The sequence below is a fragment of the Schistocerca nitens genome, chromosome 11 (assembly GCF_023898315.1).
Source record: "Schistocerca nitens isolate TAMUIC-IGC-003100 chromosome 11, iqSchNite1.1, whole genome shotgun sequence".
Taxonomy (NCBI): Eukaryota; Metazoa; Arthropoda; class Insecta; order Orthoptera; family Acrididae; genus Schistocerca; species Schistocerca nitens.
Genome location: NC_064624.1, coordinates 165,146,743 through 165,164,174, shown reverse-complemented (window position 1 = coordinate 165,164,174; position 17,432 = coordinate 165,146,743). Strand labels below are relative to the sequence as shown.

General features: G+C 46.2%; 1 protein-coding gene across 2 annotated transcripts in view; it reads right to left on the bottom strand.

Moving 5' to 3' along the window:
* The window catches only part of LOC126213604 (mucin-1-like), a 329,890-nt gene that overhangs the window by 76,879 nt on the left and 235,579 nt on the right, over positions 1-17,432 (bottom strand). For both annotated transcript variants that reach the window (XM_049941458.1, XM_049941459.1), the window contains exons 7-8: positions 16,052-16,264; positions 2,990-3,610 (exon numbers count right to left, since the gene is read on the bottom strand). In XM_049941458.1, the coding sequence (XP_049797415.1) occupies positions 2,990-3,610; positions 16,052-16,264 (834 nt within the window). The remainder of the gene's footprint in view (positions 1-2,989; positions 3,611-16,051; positions 16,265-17,432) is intronic.

Sequence of the window (17,432 nt, the reverse complement as noted above, 5' to 3'; positions counted from 1 at the left end):
CTGTACACGCCATCCAAGCTCTGTTTGACTCAATGCCCAGGCGTATCAAGGCCGTTATTACGGGCAGAGGTGGTTGTTCTGGGTACTGATTTCTCAGGATCAATACACCCAAATTGCGTGAAAATGTAATCACAGGTCAGTTCTAGTATAATATATTTGTCCAATGAACACCCGTTTATCATCTGCATTTCTTCTTGGTGCAGCAATTTTAATGGCAAGTAGTGTAGTTCCCGATATTATGATTACTGTTATTATGTGCTACGTTAACTTTATATTTCGCTAACTTGCCATCAGGCAGACAATTTAACTAACGGGTCACAAGTGTCTAATTTAGGGCGTGTAATGCGACACTCGCGGTTCAACCCCCTGACGAGTTTGAGCCAAGACATTTCGACGAAGAGGAATCGCAAGTGAGCCCGAACATCTCTGGGATGTTAGCTCGCCATTGGTATCCCACCAGGTCCAGTGACAAATATTCTGTTGAGAGCGATTTGAGTTTCTTTTCCATCCGTCAGACTTGTCATTTCGCAGCTCGCTACGTCACTGTCGATGATCTGTTAAAGTGCGCGTCATTTATGACGGCGGCCGAGTTTAGGTTCGTTCTGCGCATCTGACGTCACAAAACACAGTCAGCCAATGAACGGAGAACGACGTTGCCAGAGCTCGACTGCAGTGCAGAGCACGGACGAGTCGCTTCAGCTTTACAAACGTTCAGTCATAAATAAAGTAATTGAACAAAAGCAATGTCTTGATAGCAGACTTTCTTTTATAGAAACTTTGGAAAAAGCATTCTTTATACCAATTGCTTCATATTCTATTAATTAATTAAACCAAACAAGCAATAAGCCTCCTAATTCAGGCGATAGCAAGGAAAGGTGTTTATATCAATCTCACGAACCGCTTTTTCGCGATAAAGAACAGCGGTAGTTGTTTTTCCTATCGTACTTCGACGAAACGTGAATAATTCATAGTCATACCAACAGTGTTTGTCGGTATTTTGTGTGATATTTTAAAGTCCTCCGGGAGAGGTATGGAACGACGAGCTGCGTTAGCGTAATGGTTTAAATGTATGGCTGACAAGTGAAAGGTTCTGAGTTCAAATGTGGATTGGTGCTTAATATTTTCTTCAGTTAAAAACCATATCGAAGTGTCTTACTGTATGCATTTTATTCGTTTGAAAGTAATTTTTTGAAATTTCTAGTGGCAACTAAAATCGACCATACAGAAAGTATACGCTGTGGACTTTCACCTCGGCAAACTCATCAAAATTTCGTGCAATGGTTTACTACATCTAATGCTGCACAATAACTGCGTTTAACATCGAAACAAAATTAAGTCATTTATGGGGGGAAGGTATCAGTCATGAAGATGTGTAAAAATCAAATTTTTGGGCCAAATAGTTATTGTGAAATCGAATGGTAAAGTGTGTCAAAGCAGTCTGAACACCATGTGTCTGCACTTTGAGCAGTGCAGTGATGACAAAATCGCGCACAGCGCGGAATGCGGGGAGCACGTGTCTGCAGCAGCGAAAGGCTTAATGCGGCCATGGTGGCTTTACTTCATAAACTGCGCGCTCCCCCCTAAACGTTAAGTTTGCGAACTATCCTATACTATGGCGCTGCTTCTCTTGGCGCGTACAACTGGCAACGCAGCAATCTACCGCGTCTGGGCTGGCATTCGCGAACCGCCAAGATAAATGAATTGAACTATAGTGCTGCTCAAAATACTAACGCGAATTCTTTACAGACGAATGGAAAAACTGGTAGAAGCCGACCGCAGGGAAGATCAGTTTGGATTCCGTAGAAATGTTGGAACACGTGAGGCAATACTGACCCTACGACTTATCTTAGAAAATAGATTAAGGAAAGGAAAACCTACGTTTCTAGAATTTGTAGACTTGGAGAAAGCTTTTGACAATGTTGACTGGAATACTCTCTGTCAAATTCTAAAGGTGTCAGGGGTAAAATACAGGGAGCGAAAGGCTATTTACAATTTGTACAGAAACCAGATGGCAGTTACAAGACTCGAGGGGCATGAAAGGGAAGCAGTGGTTGGGAAGGGAGTGAAACAGGGTTGTAGCCTCTCCCCGATGTTATTCAATCTGTATATTGAGCAAGCAGTAAAGGAAACAAAAGAAAAATTCGGAGTAGGTATTAAAATCCAGGGAGAAGAAATAAAAACTTTGAGGTTCGCCAATGACATTGTGATTCTGTCAGAGACAGCAAAGGACTTGGAAGAGCAGTTGAACGAATGGATAGTGTCTTGAAAGGAGGATATAAGATGAACATCAACAAAAGCAAAACGAGGATAATGGAATGTAGTCGAATTAAGTCGGGCGATGCTGAGGGAATTAGATTAGGAAATGAGACACTTAAGGTAGTAAAGGAGTTTTGCAATTTGGGGAGCAAAATAACTGATGATGGTCGAAGTAGAGAGGGTATAAAATGTAGACTGGCAATGGCAAGGAAAGCGTTTCTGAAGAAGAGAGATTTGTTAACATCGAGTATAGATTTAAGCGTCAGGAAGTCGTTTCTGAAAGTATTTGTATGGAGTGTAGCCATGTATGGAAGTGAAACATGGAGAATAAATAGTCTGGACAAGAAGAGAATAGAAGCTTTCGAAATGTGGTGCTACAGAAGAATGTTGAAGATTAGGTGGGTAGATCATGTAACTAATGAGAAGGTACTGAATAGGATTGGGGAGAAGAGGAGTTTGTGGCACAACTTGACCAGAAGAAGGGATCGGTTGTTAGGACATGTTCTGAGGCATCAAGGGATCACCAATTTAGATATGGAGGGCAGCGTGGAGGGTAAAAATCGTAGATGGAGACCAAGAGATGAATACACTAAGCAGATTCAGAAGGACGTATGTTATAGTAGGTACTGGGAGATGAAGGAGCTTGGACAGGATAGATTAGCATGGAGAGCTGCATCAAACCAGGAGTGAAGACCACAACAACAACATAGTGCTGTTATCGCACGAAGCATACCTGGGTACGGCAGGCGCCTCAGCGGTGGGGTCTACTTCGTCGACTGGTGCAGGTGGCGGCTCAGGCGTGGTCGTGGTCGTGGTGGTGGTGGTGGTGGTGCTGGGCTCTGTGGTTGGGGCGGCCGTGATGGGGGTGGTCGAGTGCTGCCGGCGGATGTGCGGTCCGCGCCCCCTCGTGGGCCTGGTCGACGCCTCCTCCGGCTCGGGCTCGGCCGTGGTCGTGGTCGTGCTGGTCGTGGTGGTGGTCGACGAGTGCCCCCTGGGTCGGTAGCGCCCGTGGGTCTGGGGCGCCGCGGCCGGCTCGCCATTCTCCTCGGGGGTCACCCCCAGGAAACGCACGGGCCCGGCGGGCAGCCGCTGCGGGAAGCTGGGGGCTGACTCCTCTCCCCCCGCGGGGGTGGCGCCGCCCCCACCGTGGTGCGTGCGGAACGAGGAGCTGTCGACCAGCTCGAGGCTGGGGCGGCGGACGGCGGGCGACTGCTGGGGGGCGGAGGTGCGCGCCGGGAAGCGCGTGGAGGCGGGCAGTCGCTCCTCGGGTACCGGCTCACCCTCTGGGGGCGGCGCGGGGGCGGCGGCGGCGTCTGATTCCGCCTCCGGGCGGCCCAGCGTGCGGCCGCGGAACCTGCGCACAATGCAAAGAAAGTAAGCGTTTGACGTCCCGTCAACATAGAGGACATTGGAGCACGAGCTCGGGATGTCTCAAGGGCAAGGAAGCAAATCGGTCGTGATATTTTCAGTGGAACCGTCCTTGTGTTTATTTACTATTAAAATCAGTCTTGATCACGATTTATTTATCAAGGTGACCGGTTTCGACCACTACTGTGGTCATCTTCAGACCTACAAGTTGTATACAAAGCTTTATGTAGAGGGCTACATACATTGAAGAAAATACATAAGATTAAAAAGCTATAGAACGATGAATTACCATTGAGTAGGAAGCTCTTTCTGTTGGAGAAACCAGTGTACGTCTTACTATATATAAGTTAGGTTCAAAATGGTTCAAATGGCTCTGAGCACTATGGGACTCAACTTCTGAGGTCATCAGTCCCCTAGAACTTAGAACTACTTAAACCTAACTTACCTAAGGACGTCACATACATCCATGCCCGAGGCAGGATTCGAACCTGCGACCGTAGCGGTCGCGCGGTTCCAGACTGTAGCGCCTAGAACAACTCGGCCACCCCGGCCGCCTATAAGGGAGGCTCCGCCCACTTCTGACGGCATGATGTCATTACTAACCAATGAGTTATAACAATTTAAAATTTCTTAGTTAAAAGAACATTGTCAAAATATAAAAATAAACACACACTAAACTTAGCTTTTTAAACAGCTATTGTCAATTAAGAAGCGTTAAAAATATTAAAACATGACCTTTATTTTGACAGTACAGGGGTTGCCCTCTCAAGGCCTGTTATTGAACGATTTGGAACCACTGGTTGCCATGGTGAAGTTGGACTGCCAAACCGAAGTTCATTTATCCTACATATTTAAATATTTTTAACGCTTCTTAATTGACAATAGCTGTTTAAAAAGCTAAGTTTAGTGTATGTTTATTTTTAATTTTTGACAATGTTCTTTTAACTAAGAAATTTTAAATTGTTATTCGACTTATAACTCGTTGGTTAGTAATGACATCCTGCCGTCAGAAGTGGGCGGAGCCTCCCTTATATATAGGAAAACGTGCACTGGTTTCTCCAGTAGCGATTCTCCAACAGAAAGAGGTTCCTACTCAATGGTAATTCATCGTTCTATAGCTTTATAACTTTATGTATTTTCTTCAGTGTATGTAGCCCTCTAATTAAAGCTTTGTATACACCTTGTAGGTCTGAAGATGACCTAGTCGAAATCGGTCACCTTGATAAATAAATCGTGATCAAGACTGTTTTTAATAGTAAATATTTGTAAGACATTGATCACTTGGTTCAAATGGCTCTGAGCACTATGGGACTTAACTTCTAAGGTCATCAGTCCCATAGAACTTAGAACTACTTTAACTAACCTAAGGACATCACACACATCCATGCCGGAGACAGGATTCGAACCGGAGCGGACGCTCGGCTCCAGACTGTAGCGCCTAGAACCGCTCGGCCACACCGGCCGGCCCATTGATCACTGCCACTCCCATAATGTATTCAAAGGTAATCCTTGTGTTTCTCGGGAGCAATTTAGGGAACTCACGGAGAACCTGGATGGCTGGACGGGATTTTAAACAGTTGTCCTCCCGAATGCGAGTCCAATGTGGTAACAATTGCTTGTCTGCACACAGTGTGTAAGTAACCTTTTTGTATTACGGCAGCGCTACTGACTGTGTTAATTTTGCTGACAGAGCTCTGCGCCCTCGGCAAGAGATTCTGTTGTTGGACGGACAACCGGTTAGCGAGTGCACAGGGAGGTGTATGGACATGATATTTTTAGTGGAGACTCTGTGTTGGTAGGACACACAACGTAAAGAGAGAGGAAATCTTCTTCTACTTTTTCTTCTTTGGCGCCGGCCGGAGTGGCCGAGCGGTTCTAGGCGCTTCAGTCTATACCCGCGCGACCACTACGGTCGCAGGTTCGAATCCTGCCTCGGGCATGGATGTGTGTGATGTCCTTAGGTTAGTTAGATTTAGGTAGTTCTAAGTCCTAGGGGACTGATGACATCAGATGTTAAGTCCCATAGTGCTCAGAGCCATTTCAACCATTTCTTCTTTGGCACTACAGCCCCCGGTGAGCCTTGGCCTCCTCAACAATGTTCCTCCATACATCTCTGTTCTCAGCTTTTTTCTTCCATCCACGGATCGCCATCTTGGCAACGTCAGCCACACATGTCCATCCATCTAGCTCTTGGTCTGCCCCTCCATCTGGTGGAATACACTCTGGCATTCATTATTCGTTTGGGCAGCCTGGTTCCGTCATCCTCTCCATATGTCCCAACCAACGTAATCATTGAGATTTCATAAATTTCACTACATCTTTCCCTTGAATAAGTCGTGGTATTTCGTGGTTGTATCTCACTCTCCAGCGTTCTGTCTCTCTCTGCTGGTCTGTTAGTACTATCGAAAGCTTGTTTAAGGGGCTCCGGAACGGCTCAAAATCATGAAAAGTTCAATTTTTACTTTTTTGCGTTTCCTGAATCTGCAGACTATTACCTTATAATAGATATATAATTTATTCAATTCCGAAGACTACAACTATTTTTAAATTTTTTTTGAAATGTGTTCTACATGGGCGTGACCCACTGTGGCGCTGTTAAACTGCTGTCAAATGGTGTTATTATTAACGTCCGTGTTCATCAGGTACATTTTAGTGATGTGAGATAAAGTATGTGTTGTGGCTAACCTGTGATGGTTCAATATATATCGCTGGTGTGATTGTCGATTGTTTCATGTTTATTTACTCGGTCGTTATCTCGAAAATATTCGTAATTAATTCCGTTTCTTTAGTCTCTGTTTTGTTGAAGTATAATAATGAGTAAAAGTAAAGTTATTAGAAATCCTCTGAAGGCTTTTAAGAAAAGGAGAAATGTTGGAAAGCCAAAGGTGCAAGGTATTTAGAACTATGGGAATGAAGATAGGTTCTAACATGGTACGAGCGATGCTTGCTTTAGACAAGGAACGCCTTCGGGCTGCAGACAGGGCTGTAAAGAGTCAAGAAATACAACCAAGAGTAAACAGGAGGAGGAACAAGAGGAAGCTAGAGGAGGAGTTTGCAGAGGATGAAGATAATCCATCCTATGGACCTGGAATGCACTAAAAAGTTAATCCAATCTCTGTCGCTCGATTCCCAAAACTTTTATTTTCTCATACTAATTACATGTTTTCTAAGGATCTTCCAAACATATTTGTTTCAAACTTTCAGTAAATGTTACACAGTACCTTCTGTATAATTTAACACAGCCTTTTTCCAAAAAACTGTATATTTTTGAATATATAAATAAAAAATTGCAAAAAAATGTTGTGAATTTTCATTACAATTGAAAAAAAATCATCTTTAATAACTGAACTAAAATTTTGTAAAATCCCTGTGTTAAGTTGTAGCCCATATTCTAATAAATAATCTGTAAAAAGTTCAACTTCCTACCTCAAATACTTTGTGAGGAAAGATGTAATTTATAAGCGTTATTTTAACATTGCAAGTATTGGGCGTTCCGGAGCCCCTTAAAGTCAACGAACAGGAAGTGGAGATCTGAATCATATTCATAAAATTTTTCCATTATTTGCCTAACGACAAACAACTGGTCGGATGTACCGCTATTTGAGCAGAATCCACATTGGTATTCTCCGAGTATCTTTTGGCACTTCTTTATTCTTTCGTCCAACACTCCAGAGAAGATCTTACGTGCTGTGTTCAGTAGGGTTATGCCTCTGCAGTTTTCACGGTTGAGCTTTTCACCTTTCTTACATATTGGGCATATTATTCCAGTATTCCACTCCTCCAGCACGCTTTAATTTACCCATATGGTCTTTATTAGTTTAAATATTTCATGTCTTTGAGGTTGACCCCTGATTTTATTAGTTTTGACACGATCCCATCTTCACCGGGTGCACGGTTATTTTTTAGTTTATTTATCACTGTGAGATGAAATGATGTGGTGGTGGTGGTGGTGGTTAGTGTTTAACGTCCCGTCGACAACGAGGTCATTAGAGACGGAGCGCAAGCTCGGGTTAGGGAAGGATTGGGAAGGAAATCGGCCGTGCCCTTTCACAGGAACCATCCCGGCATTTGCCTGAAACGATTTAGGGAAATCACGGAAAACCTAAATCAGGATGGCCGGAGACGGGATTGGCCGGCCGAAGTGGCCGTGCGGTTAAAGGCGCTGCAGTCTGGAACCGCAAGACCGCTACGGTCGCAGGTTCGAATCCTGCCTAGGGCATGGATGTTTGTGATGTCCTTAGGTTAGTTAGGTTTAACTAGTTCTAAGTTCTAGGGGACTAATGACCTCAGCAGTTGAGTCCCATAGTGCTCAGAGCCATTTGAACCATTTGGAGACGGGATTGAACCGTCGTCCTCCCGAATGCGAATGAAATGATGTGTTTACAAGAAGATATGCAAGGAAATGTATGATGATGTTGATAATGTTTGGGTACTGGAATTATTGACCACTATATAATTTTTGGAACTGGATGTCACATGAGTAAGATACAATTTTCTAAACACATTGTTTGCTCTTCAGCAAAATCTTTCTTTTTGCTAACAATATGCCTCCTAGTAGTTAACAGTCTATAGTAGTTAGAATCCTTTTATTTAGCTGGCTGTTGTTGCTACTTGATGTAGTTGCTGTAGTTCGTGTTATGAATATTTCCTGTGAGGTAAGTGACTTATGAAAAATAATGGGGTTTCCACTATCAGGATTCGTAATTAGGCAGTTAACGAAGTTGGAGGTGGTTTCATATTTCTTTAATTTCATATGTTTTGGATTTGTATTATTGTTATATTTTCTTGCGATTCACGTCCATTCTTTTGTGTTAATTTTTGGAAGTCATGTTGTCAATGTATAGCAGTCAGTTTGTGTTGGGCTTGTATACTGTAATAAATGAATAGTTGAGTTTTAGTTGTCTTTGTCAGATCAGTGTTTAAAACAAATAGTAATTAAAGACTTAGTTTCAAGTGGAGGACCAATAATGCTACATTGCAGCTCATGACATCAGTGTAATTTGGAGAGCAGCACCATCAGATGATATTGATTTTATTTGATTTGATCAGGGAGACAAAATAATAGTGGTCCTAGCTCCCTATTGTCTACAAGGAAACTGCGTTTATTCTGCGGTTTCTCGCCCTGTCTTTCCAGAAAAGCCAACGTGTAACCTTAAAGAGTATCAGGACTCAACTGACTAGGTTTTTGCTAGCCAACATTTCTTCCTGAAATAATGACACAAATACTTTGTGTATTTTGGCCCCAAATGCTTCGTACTGAAAGATTAAATTTGGTGCCATGCCCTGTACCAGGGACTTCTTTTTCTATACCCATAGTCCGCTGGTGTTTCTTGAAATTCCCCTGGTCAGTCTTTAGACATACCACGAGTTTTATCTGTTCCTTGTAGAAGCCCAGCATTGGGGCGCTTTTCCTGAAACTTGGTTTCGGCATTACTACCTTGCCCTGTTTCTACTTTTGGATTTTAGTCCGGTATTCTACGTGCTGTCTCGTGATCAGGTTACGTAGCTTAATCCCCTGTGATATGCGTACTTCAGCAGTACTGCGGTAGAAGCAGCCCCAAGAGGGAAGCAATACACTCACGTCGACCTGTTAGCAATAGGGCGAAATTCCGCACGTTACACGGGATTTTATGCTTTACTTCACTGATTTTTTGCAGCTAGCGTCTACCGTGTCTTATGCGTTATCTGGCCTGTCTCATTCCGCACTCATGCTTTAAAAAATTTTGACAAGTATTTTGGTGTACTCAATTTATGACAACCCAGCATTGTGGTTTGACTCTTAACGTGGATAACTCCCCAGAAGCCGGCGCTCCGTAATAATCCGTCTGCAAAAAAATGGTTCAAAATGCTCTGAGCACTATGGGACTTATCTGTGGTCATCAGTCCCCTAGACTTAGAACTACTTAAAACTAACTAACCTAAGGACAGCACACACATCCATGCCCGAGGCAGGATTCGAAACTGCGACGGTAGCAGCAGCGCGGTTCCGGACTGAAGCGCCTAGAACCGCTCGGCTACAGAGCCCGGCAATCCATCTGCATTATGAAAGTATAAGCATTATAAACCTTCATCTAGACTGACCTGAAACTGGCAGTCGCGAATGGAGCGCCTTCTTACACCTATGTGACTTATGGAAACACCTCACCATCCTTGACTTTTTAATTGTTATAATTTTTATGACAATCTGAATGGTTTTGGGTGTTAAGGGTTGTAACTGTTATTCATCTGCTGGGCTGCCATTGTTTCAACAGTACAAAATTATAACTGGCAAACCGACAGTAGTGTGACATTCACCTACCTCTACATCTACGTGGACACTCCGCAAATCACACTTAAGTGCCTGGCAGAGAGTTCATTGAACATCTTTACAATAATTCTCTGTTATTCCACTCTCGGACAGCGCGACGAAAAAACGGACGTCTATATATTTCCGTGCGAGCTCTGGTTTCCTTTACTGTATTATGACGATCGTTTCTCTTTACGTAGGTAGACGTCAACGGAATATTTTCGCATTCGGTGGAGAAAGTTGGTGATTTCGTGAGAAGATTCTGCCGCAACGAGAAACGCCTTTGTTTTAACGACATCCACCCCTAATCCGGTATTACATCCGTGATACGCTCTCCCCTGTTTCTCGATAATACAAAACATGCTGCCCTTCTTTGGACTTTGTCGATATACTAAGTTAATCCTATATAGTTAGGATCCTATACCGCGCAGCAGTACTCCAAATGAGGACGGACAAGCGTTGTGTAGACAGTCTCTTAATTACACTCCTGGAAATTGAAATAAGAACACCGTGAATTCATTGTCCCAGGAAGGGGAAACTTTATTGACACATTCCTGGGGTCAGATACATCACATGATCACACTGACAGAACCACAGGCACATAGACACAGGCAACAGAGCATGCACAATGTCGGCACTAGTACAGTGTATATCCACCTTTCGCAGCAATGCAGGCTGCTATTCTCCCATGGAGACGATCGTAGAGATGCTGGATGTAGTCCTGTGGAACGGCTTGCCATGCCATTTCCACCTGGCGCCTCAGTTGGACCAGCGTTCGTGCTGGACGTGCAGACCGCGTGAGACGACGCTTCATCCAGTCCCAAACATGCTCAATGGGGGACAGATCCGGAGATCTTGCTGGCCAGGGTAGTTGACTTACACCTTCTAGAGCACGTTGGGTGGCACGGGATACATGCGGACGTGCATTGTCCTGTTGGAACAGCAAGTTCCCTTGCCGGTCTAGGAATGGTAGAACGATGGGTTCGATGACGGTTTGGATGTACCGTGCACTATTCAGTGTCCCCTCGACGATCACCAGTGGTGTACGGCCAGTGTAGGAGATCGCTCCCCACACCATGATGCCGGGTGTTGGCCCTGTGTGCCTCGGTCGTATGCAGTCCTGATTGTGGCGCTCACCTGCACGGCGCCAAACACGCATACGACCATCATTGGCACCAAGGCAGAAGCGACTCTCATCGCTGAAGACGACACGTCTCCATTCGTCCCTCCATTCACGCCTGTCGCGACACCACTGGAGGCGGGCTGCACGATGTTGGGGCGTGAGCGGAAGACGGCCTAACGGTGTGCGGGACCGTAGCCCAGCTTCATGGAGACGGTTGCGAATGGTCCTCGCCGATACCCCAGGAGCAACAGTGTCCCTAATTTGCTGGGAAGTGGCGGTGCGGTCCCCTACGGCACTGCGTAGGATCCTACGGTCTTGGCGTGCATCCGTGCGTCGCTGCGGTCCGGTCCCAGGTCGACGGGCACGTGCACCTTCCGCCGACCACTGGCGACAACATCGATGTACTGTGGAGACCTCACGCCCCACGTGTTGAGCAATTCGGCGGTACGTCCACCCGGCCTCCCGCATGCCCACTATACGCCCTCGCTCAAAGTCCGTCAACTGCACATACGGTTCACGTCCACGCTGTCACGGCATGCTACCAGTGTTAAAGACTGCGATGGAGCTCCGCAAACTGGCTGACACTGACGGCGGCGGTGCACAAATGCTGCGCAGCTAGCGCCATTCGACGGCCAACAACGCGGTTCCTGGTGTGTCCGCTGTGCCGTGCGTGTGATCATTGCTTGTACAGCCCTCTCGCAGTGTCCGGAGCAAGTATGGTGGGTCTGACACACCGGTGTCAATGTGTTCTTTTTTCCATTTCCAGGAGTGTAGATCTGTTACATCTTCTAAGCGTTCTGCACAATAAAACAATCTTCGGTTCACCTTCCCCTTAACATTTCCTGTGTGTTTTTTCCAATTTAACTTGGTCGTAATTGTAATTCTTAGTAATTTAGTTGAATTTACGGCCTTTACTGTTTACTGATTTATCGTGTAACCGAAATTTAGCGGATTCCTCTTAGCACATGTGTATGATTTCACATTTTCCATTATTTAGGGTCAATTCCCGATTTTCGCACCATAATCGTACCTTTCCTAAATCGTTTTGCAATTGGGTTTGATGTTCTTTACTAGACGATGAATGATAGCATCGTCTGCAAAGAACCTAAGGCGGCTGCTCAAATTGTCTCCTAAATCGTTTATATTGACAAGTCTTGGGGAACGCCAGGAATCACTTCTGTTTTACTGAGGGACTTTCCGTCAGTTACCACGATCTGTGATTTCTCTGACAGGAATTCATGAATACAGTCGTATAACTCAGTCAATATCTTATAAGCACGCAATTTCACTACAGCTCGCCTCTGCGATACGGTGTCTGAAGCGCCAAAGAAACTGGTGTAGGTGTGCGTATTCAGAGATATGTAAACAGACAGAATACAGCGGTACGGTCGGCGACGCCTATGCAAGACAACAAGTGTCTGGCGCAGTTGTTAGATCGGTTACTGCTGCTACAATGGCTGGTTATCAAGATTTAAGTGAGTTTGAACGGGGTGCTATGGTCAGATCTCCGAGGTAGCGATGAAGTGGGGATTTTCCATTACGAACATTTCACGAGCGTACCACGAATATCAGGAATCCGGTGAAACATCAAATCTCCGACATCACTGCGGCCGGAAAAGATGTCCTACAGGAACGGGACCAGCGACGACTGAAGAGAATCGTTCAACGTGACAGAAGTGCAACCGTTCCCCAAACTGCTGCAGATTTCAATACTGGGCCATCAACAAGTGTCAGCACGAAAACCATTCAACGAAACATCGTCGAAATGCGCTTTTCGAGCCGAAGCCCCACTCATGTACCCTTGATGACTGCACGACACAAAGCTTTACGCTCCAGCTGGGCCCGTCAACACCGACACTGGACAGTTGACGACTGGAAACTTGTTGCCTGGTCGGACGAGTCTCGTTTCACATTGTACCGAGTGGCTGTACGTGAACGGGTACGGAGACACCCTAATGAATCCGAGGAGCCTGCATGTCAGCAGGGGACTGTTCAAGCTGGCGGAGGCTTTGTAACGGTGTGGGGCGCGCGCAGTTAGAGTGATACGGGACCCCTGATACGTCTACATACAGGGTGTTTCAAAAATGACCGGTATATTTGGAACGGCAATACAAACTAAACGAGCAGCGATAGAAATACACCGTTTGTTGCAATATGCTTGGGACAACAGTACATTTTCAGGCGGACAAACTTTCGAAATTACAGTAGTTACAGTTTTCAACAACAGATGGCGCTGCAAGTGATGTGAAAGATATAGAAGACAACGCAGTCTGTGGGTGCGCCATTCTGTACGTCGTCTTTCTGCTGTAAGCGTGTGCTGTTCACAACGTGCAAGTGTGCTGTAGACAACATGGTTTATTCCTTAGAACAGAGGATTTTTCTGGTGTTGGAATTCCACCGCCTAGAACACAGTGTTGTTGCAACAAGACGAAGTTTTCAACGGAGGTTTAATGTAACCAAAGGACCGAAAAGCGATACAATAAAGGATCTGTTTGAAAAATTTCAACGGACTGGGAACGTGACGGATGAACGTGCTGGAAAGGTAGGGCGACCGCGTACGGCAACCACAGAGGGCAACGCGCAGCTAGTGCAGCAGGTGATCCGACAGCGGCCTCGGGTTTCCGTTCGCCGTGTTGCAGCTGCGGTCCAAATGACGCCAACGTCCACGTATCGTCTCGTGCGCCAGAGTTTACACCTCTATTCGTACAAAATTCAAACGCGGCAACCCCTCAGCGCCGCTACCATTGCTGCACGAGAGACATTCGCTAACGATATAGTGCACAGGATTGATGACGGCGATATGCATGTGGGCAGCATTTGGTTTACTGACGAAGCTTTTTTTTACCTGGACGGCTTCGTCAATAAACAGAACTGGCGCATATGGGGAACCGAAAAGCCCCACGTTGCAGTCCCATCGTCCCTGCATCCTCAAAAAGTACCGGTCTGGGCCGCCATTTCTTCCAAAGGAATCATTGGCCCATTTTTCAGATCCGAAACGATTACTGCATCACGCTATCTGGACATTCTTCGTGAATTTGTGGCGGTACAAACTGCCTTAGACGACACTGCGAACACCTCGTGGTTTATGCAAGATGGTGCCCAGCCACATAGCACGGCCGACGTCTTTAACTTCCTGAATGAATATTTCGATGATCGTGTGATTGCTTTGGGCTATCCGAAACATACAGGAGGCGGCGTGGATTGGCCTCCCTATTCGCCAGACATGAACCCCTGTGACTTCTTTCTGTGGGGACACTTGAAAGACCAGGTGTACCGCCAGAATCCAGAAACAATTGAACAGCTGAAGCAGTACATCTCATCTGCATGTGAAGCCATTCCGCCAGACACGTTGTCAAAGGTTTCGGGTAATTTCATTCACGGACTACGCCATGTTATTGCTACGCATGGTGGATATGTGGAAAATATCGTACTATAGAGTTTCCCAGACCGCAGCGCCATCTGTTGTTGAAAATTGTAACTACTGTAATTTCGAAAGCTTGTCCGCCTGAAAATGTACTGTTGTCCCAAGCATATTGCAACAAACGGTGTATTTCTATCGCTGCTCGTTTAGTTTTTATTGCCGTTTCAAATATACCGGTCATTTTTGAAACACCCTGTACAGCTGTGACAGGTATGTAAGCATCCTGTCTGATCACTTGCATCCATTGATGTCCATTGCCCGTTCCGACGGACTTTGGCAATTCCAGCAGGACAATGCGACACCAAACACATCGAGAACTGCTGCAGATTTTCTCTGGGGACACTCTTATGAGTTTAAACACTTCCGCTGGCCACCAGATTCCCGAGACATGAACATTATTGAGCATATCTTGGATGCCTTGCTGTTCAGAAAAGATCTCCACCCCCTCATACTCTTATGGATTTGTAGACAGCTCTGCAGGATTCATGGTGTCAGTTCCCTCCAGCCGTACTTCAGAGATTAGTCGAGTCCATGCCACGGCGTGCTGCGGCACTTCTGCGTGCTCACCGTACACGACATTAGGCAGGTGTACCAGTTTCTTTGGCTCTTCATTGTAAAAACACGGAATCAAAATGGTTCAAATGGCTCTGAGTACTATGGGACTTAACATCTGAGGTCATCAGTTCCCTAGAACTTGGAAATACTTAAACCTAAGTAAACCTAACATCACACACATCCATGCCCTAAACAGGATACGAACCTGCGACCGTAGCGGTCGCTCGGTTCCCGATTGAAGCGCCTAGAACCTCTCGGCCACAACGACCGGCACCACGGAATCAATTTGAAGTTCTTTGTCCATAGCACTTGTGGTGTCACCGCCAGACACCACACTTGCTAGGTGGTAGCCTTTAAATCGGCCGCGGTCCGTTAGTATACGTCGGACCCGCGTGTCGCCACTGTCAGTGATTGCAGACCGAGCGCCGCCACACGGCAGGTCTAGAGAGACTTCCTAGCACTCGCCCCAGTTGTACATCTGACTTTACAAGCGATGGTTCACCGACGATTACGCTCTCATTTGCCGAGACGATAGTTAGCATAGCCTTCAGCTACGTCATTTGCTACGTCCTAGCAAGGCGCCGTTACCAGTTAATATTGAAATTATAAAACATGTACCATCAAGAGCGATGTTCTCCAATTATGGATTAAAGTTAAGTATTCTACCAGTTACCTCCTGTTTTGCTAGTCTTATTTCTCTGACCTGTTCCAGACCTATCGCCAGCTTGCGGGAGCTTAAGCGCGTGCCTTTCGGCTTCACCTCATAGTGACTTGGCTGTCTTGCCAAGTCACAACAGCACTCAACATTTTGTGTGAGTAAATAATTAGCTGTGTTCCACAAGAGCTACGTTTTCTAAATCTGTGTTGACTATGTGTCTTCGAGACAACTTATAATGTTTGAACACAAAATAGTTCCACAATTCTGTTGAATACTGACTTTAATGATATGGCCTGTAATTTAGTGGAATTTTTTTGAGTATTGGCGCGAGCTGTGTAGTGGCAGTTTGGCGACCCTGCCAGGAGAGGAATCTGCAGTACATACCTCCTGGGTGGCGGAAGGACTTCGTTGGCCTCTGGTGCGTTGCCGTTGTTGTTGTTGCTGCTGCTGGGGGCCTTGTCCCTGGCGGCACCCCTGTCCAGAGAGGTGTAGCGCCGACGGCCGGAGCTGGCCTTCACTGACAGGTCATCTGCAGACGAAGACTCCTCCTCTACTGGCGCCGACGACTGGCCACGGCTGCGGCTGCGGGTGCGGGTCCTGTGTAAGGCGGGAACAGACCATGGCTTCAGTCATCACCAATTCTCACCAGTTTCCTCCCACCTGTACCTGAGTGGCCGATGGGCTGATAAAGAGACAGAGAGAGGGAGAGAGTGAGAGAGAGAGAGAGAGAAGGAGAAAGAGAGAGAGAGACAGGGAGACCGGAGCGTGCTGAAAAGTAATGCCTCCGAATTTCTATTGTGTTCTCAATACCGGTTATTACTTGTTCCTATTACTTGGTCGGCTTTCCCACTTTGCTAGCGCCAGTTGCAACCCTCTGCCTTTAGAAGAGGTCCAAATTGTAGCGTGTCGTGTGTAAGGTAACTATACATGTCACCCAGCACATTTTGACCATACATCTACAATCAACATAAAGCCGCCGAGGCGAGAAATGACCGCTAGTCAGACACACGCACAGCGCATGTAACATCGCTGAATGTGCTGTACCTGTATAGAGTAGGGAGGCGCGCTGTCTATCAGAGTTTGACCGCAGGTAGTGATGGCCCGGAGGCTCCACACGAGCATTTCGGATATTGCACGACTTGCTGTGGCCAGTCCCTTCAACACGTGGCGAAACCACGTGCAGACGTCATGTCGTTGGGTGACCAGCCCTCATTACAGACAGCCGGCCGCGGTGGTCTAGCGGTTCTAGGCGCTCAGTCCGGAACTGCGCGACTGCTACGGTCGCAGGTTCGAATCCTGCCTCGGGCATGGATGTGTGTGATGTCCTTAGGTTAGTTAGGTTTAAGTAGTTCTAAGTTCTAGGGGACTGATGACCACAGATGTTAAGTCCCATAGTGCTCAGAGCCATTTGATTTGAACCTCATTACAGACGTCGGACGTCACAGGTTGGACAGACTGGTAAAACAAGACAGGCGGCGAACTGTGGCGGAACTAAAGTTAGACTTTAATGCTGGGCAGAGACCTTTGGAGAAAACAGAACCACTTGTATGAATATCAAGGGCTCAGATGGAAACCCAGTTCTAAGCAAAGAAGGGAAAGCAGAAAGGTGGTTCAAAAATGGTTCAAATGGCTCTGAGCACTATGGGACTTAACATCTGAGGTCATCAGTCCCCTAGAACTTAGAACTACTTAAACCTAACTAACCTAAGGACATCACACACATCCATGCCCGAGGCAGGATTCGAACCTGCGACCGTAGCGGTCT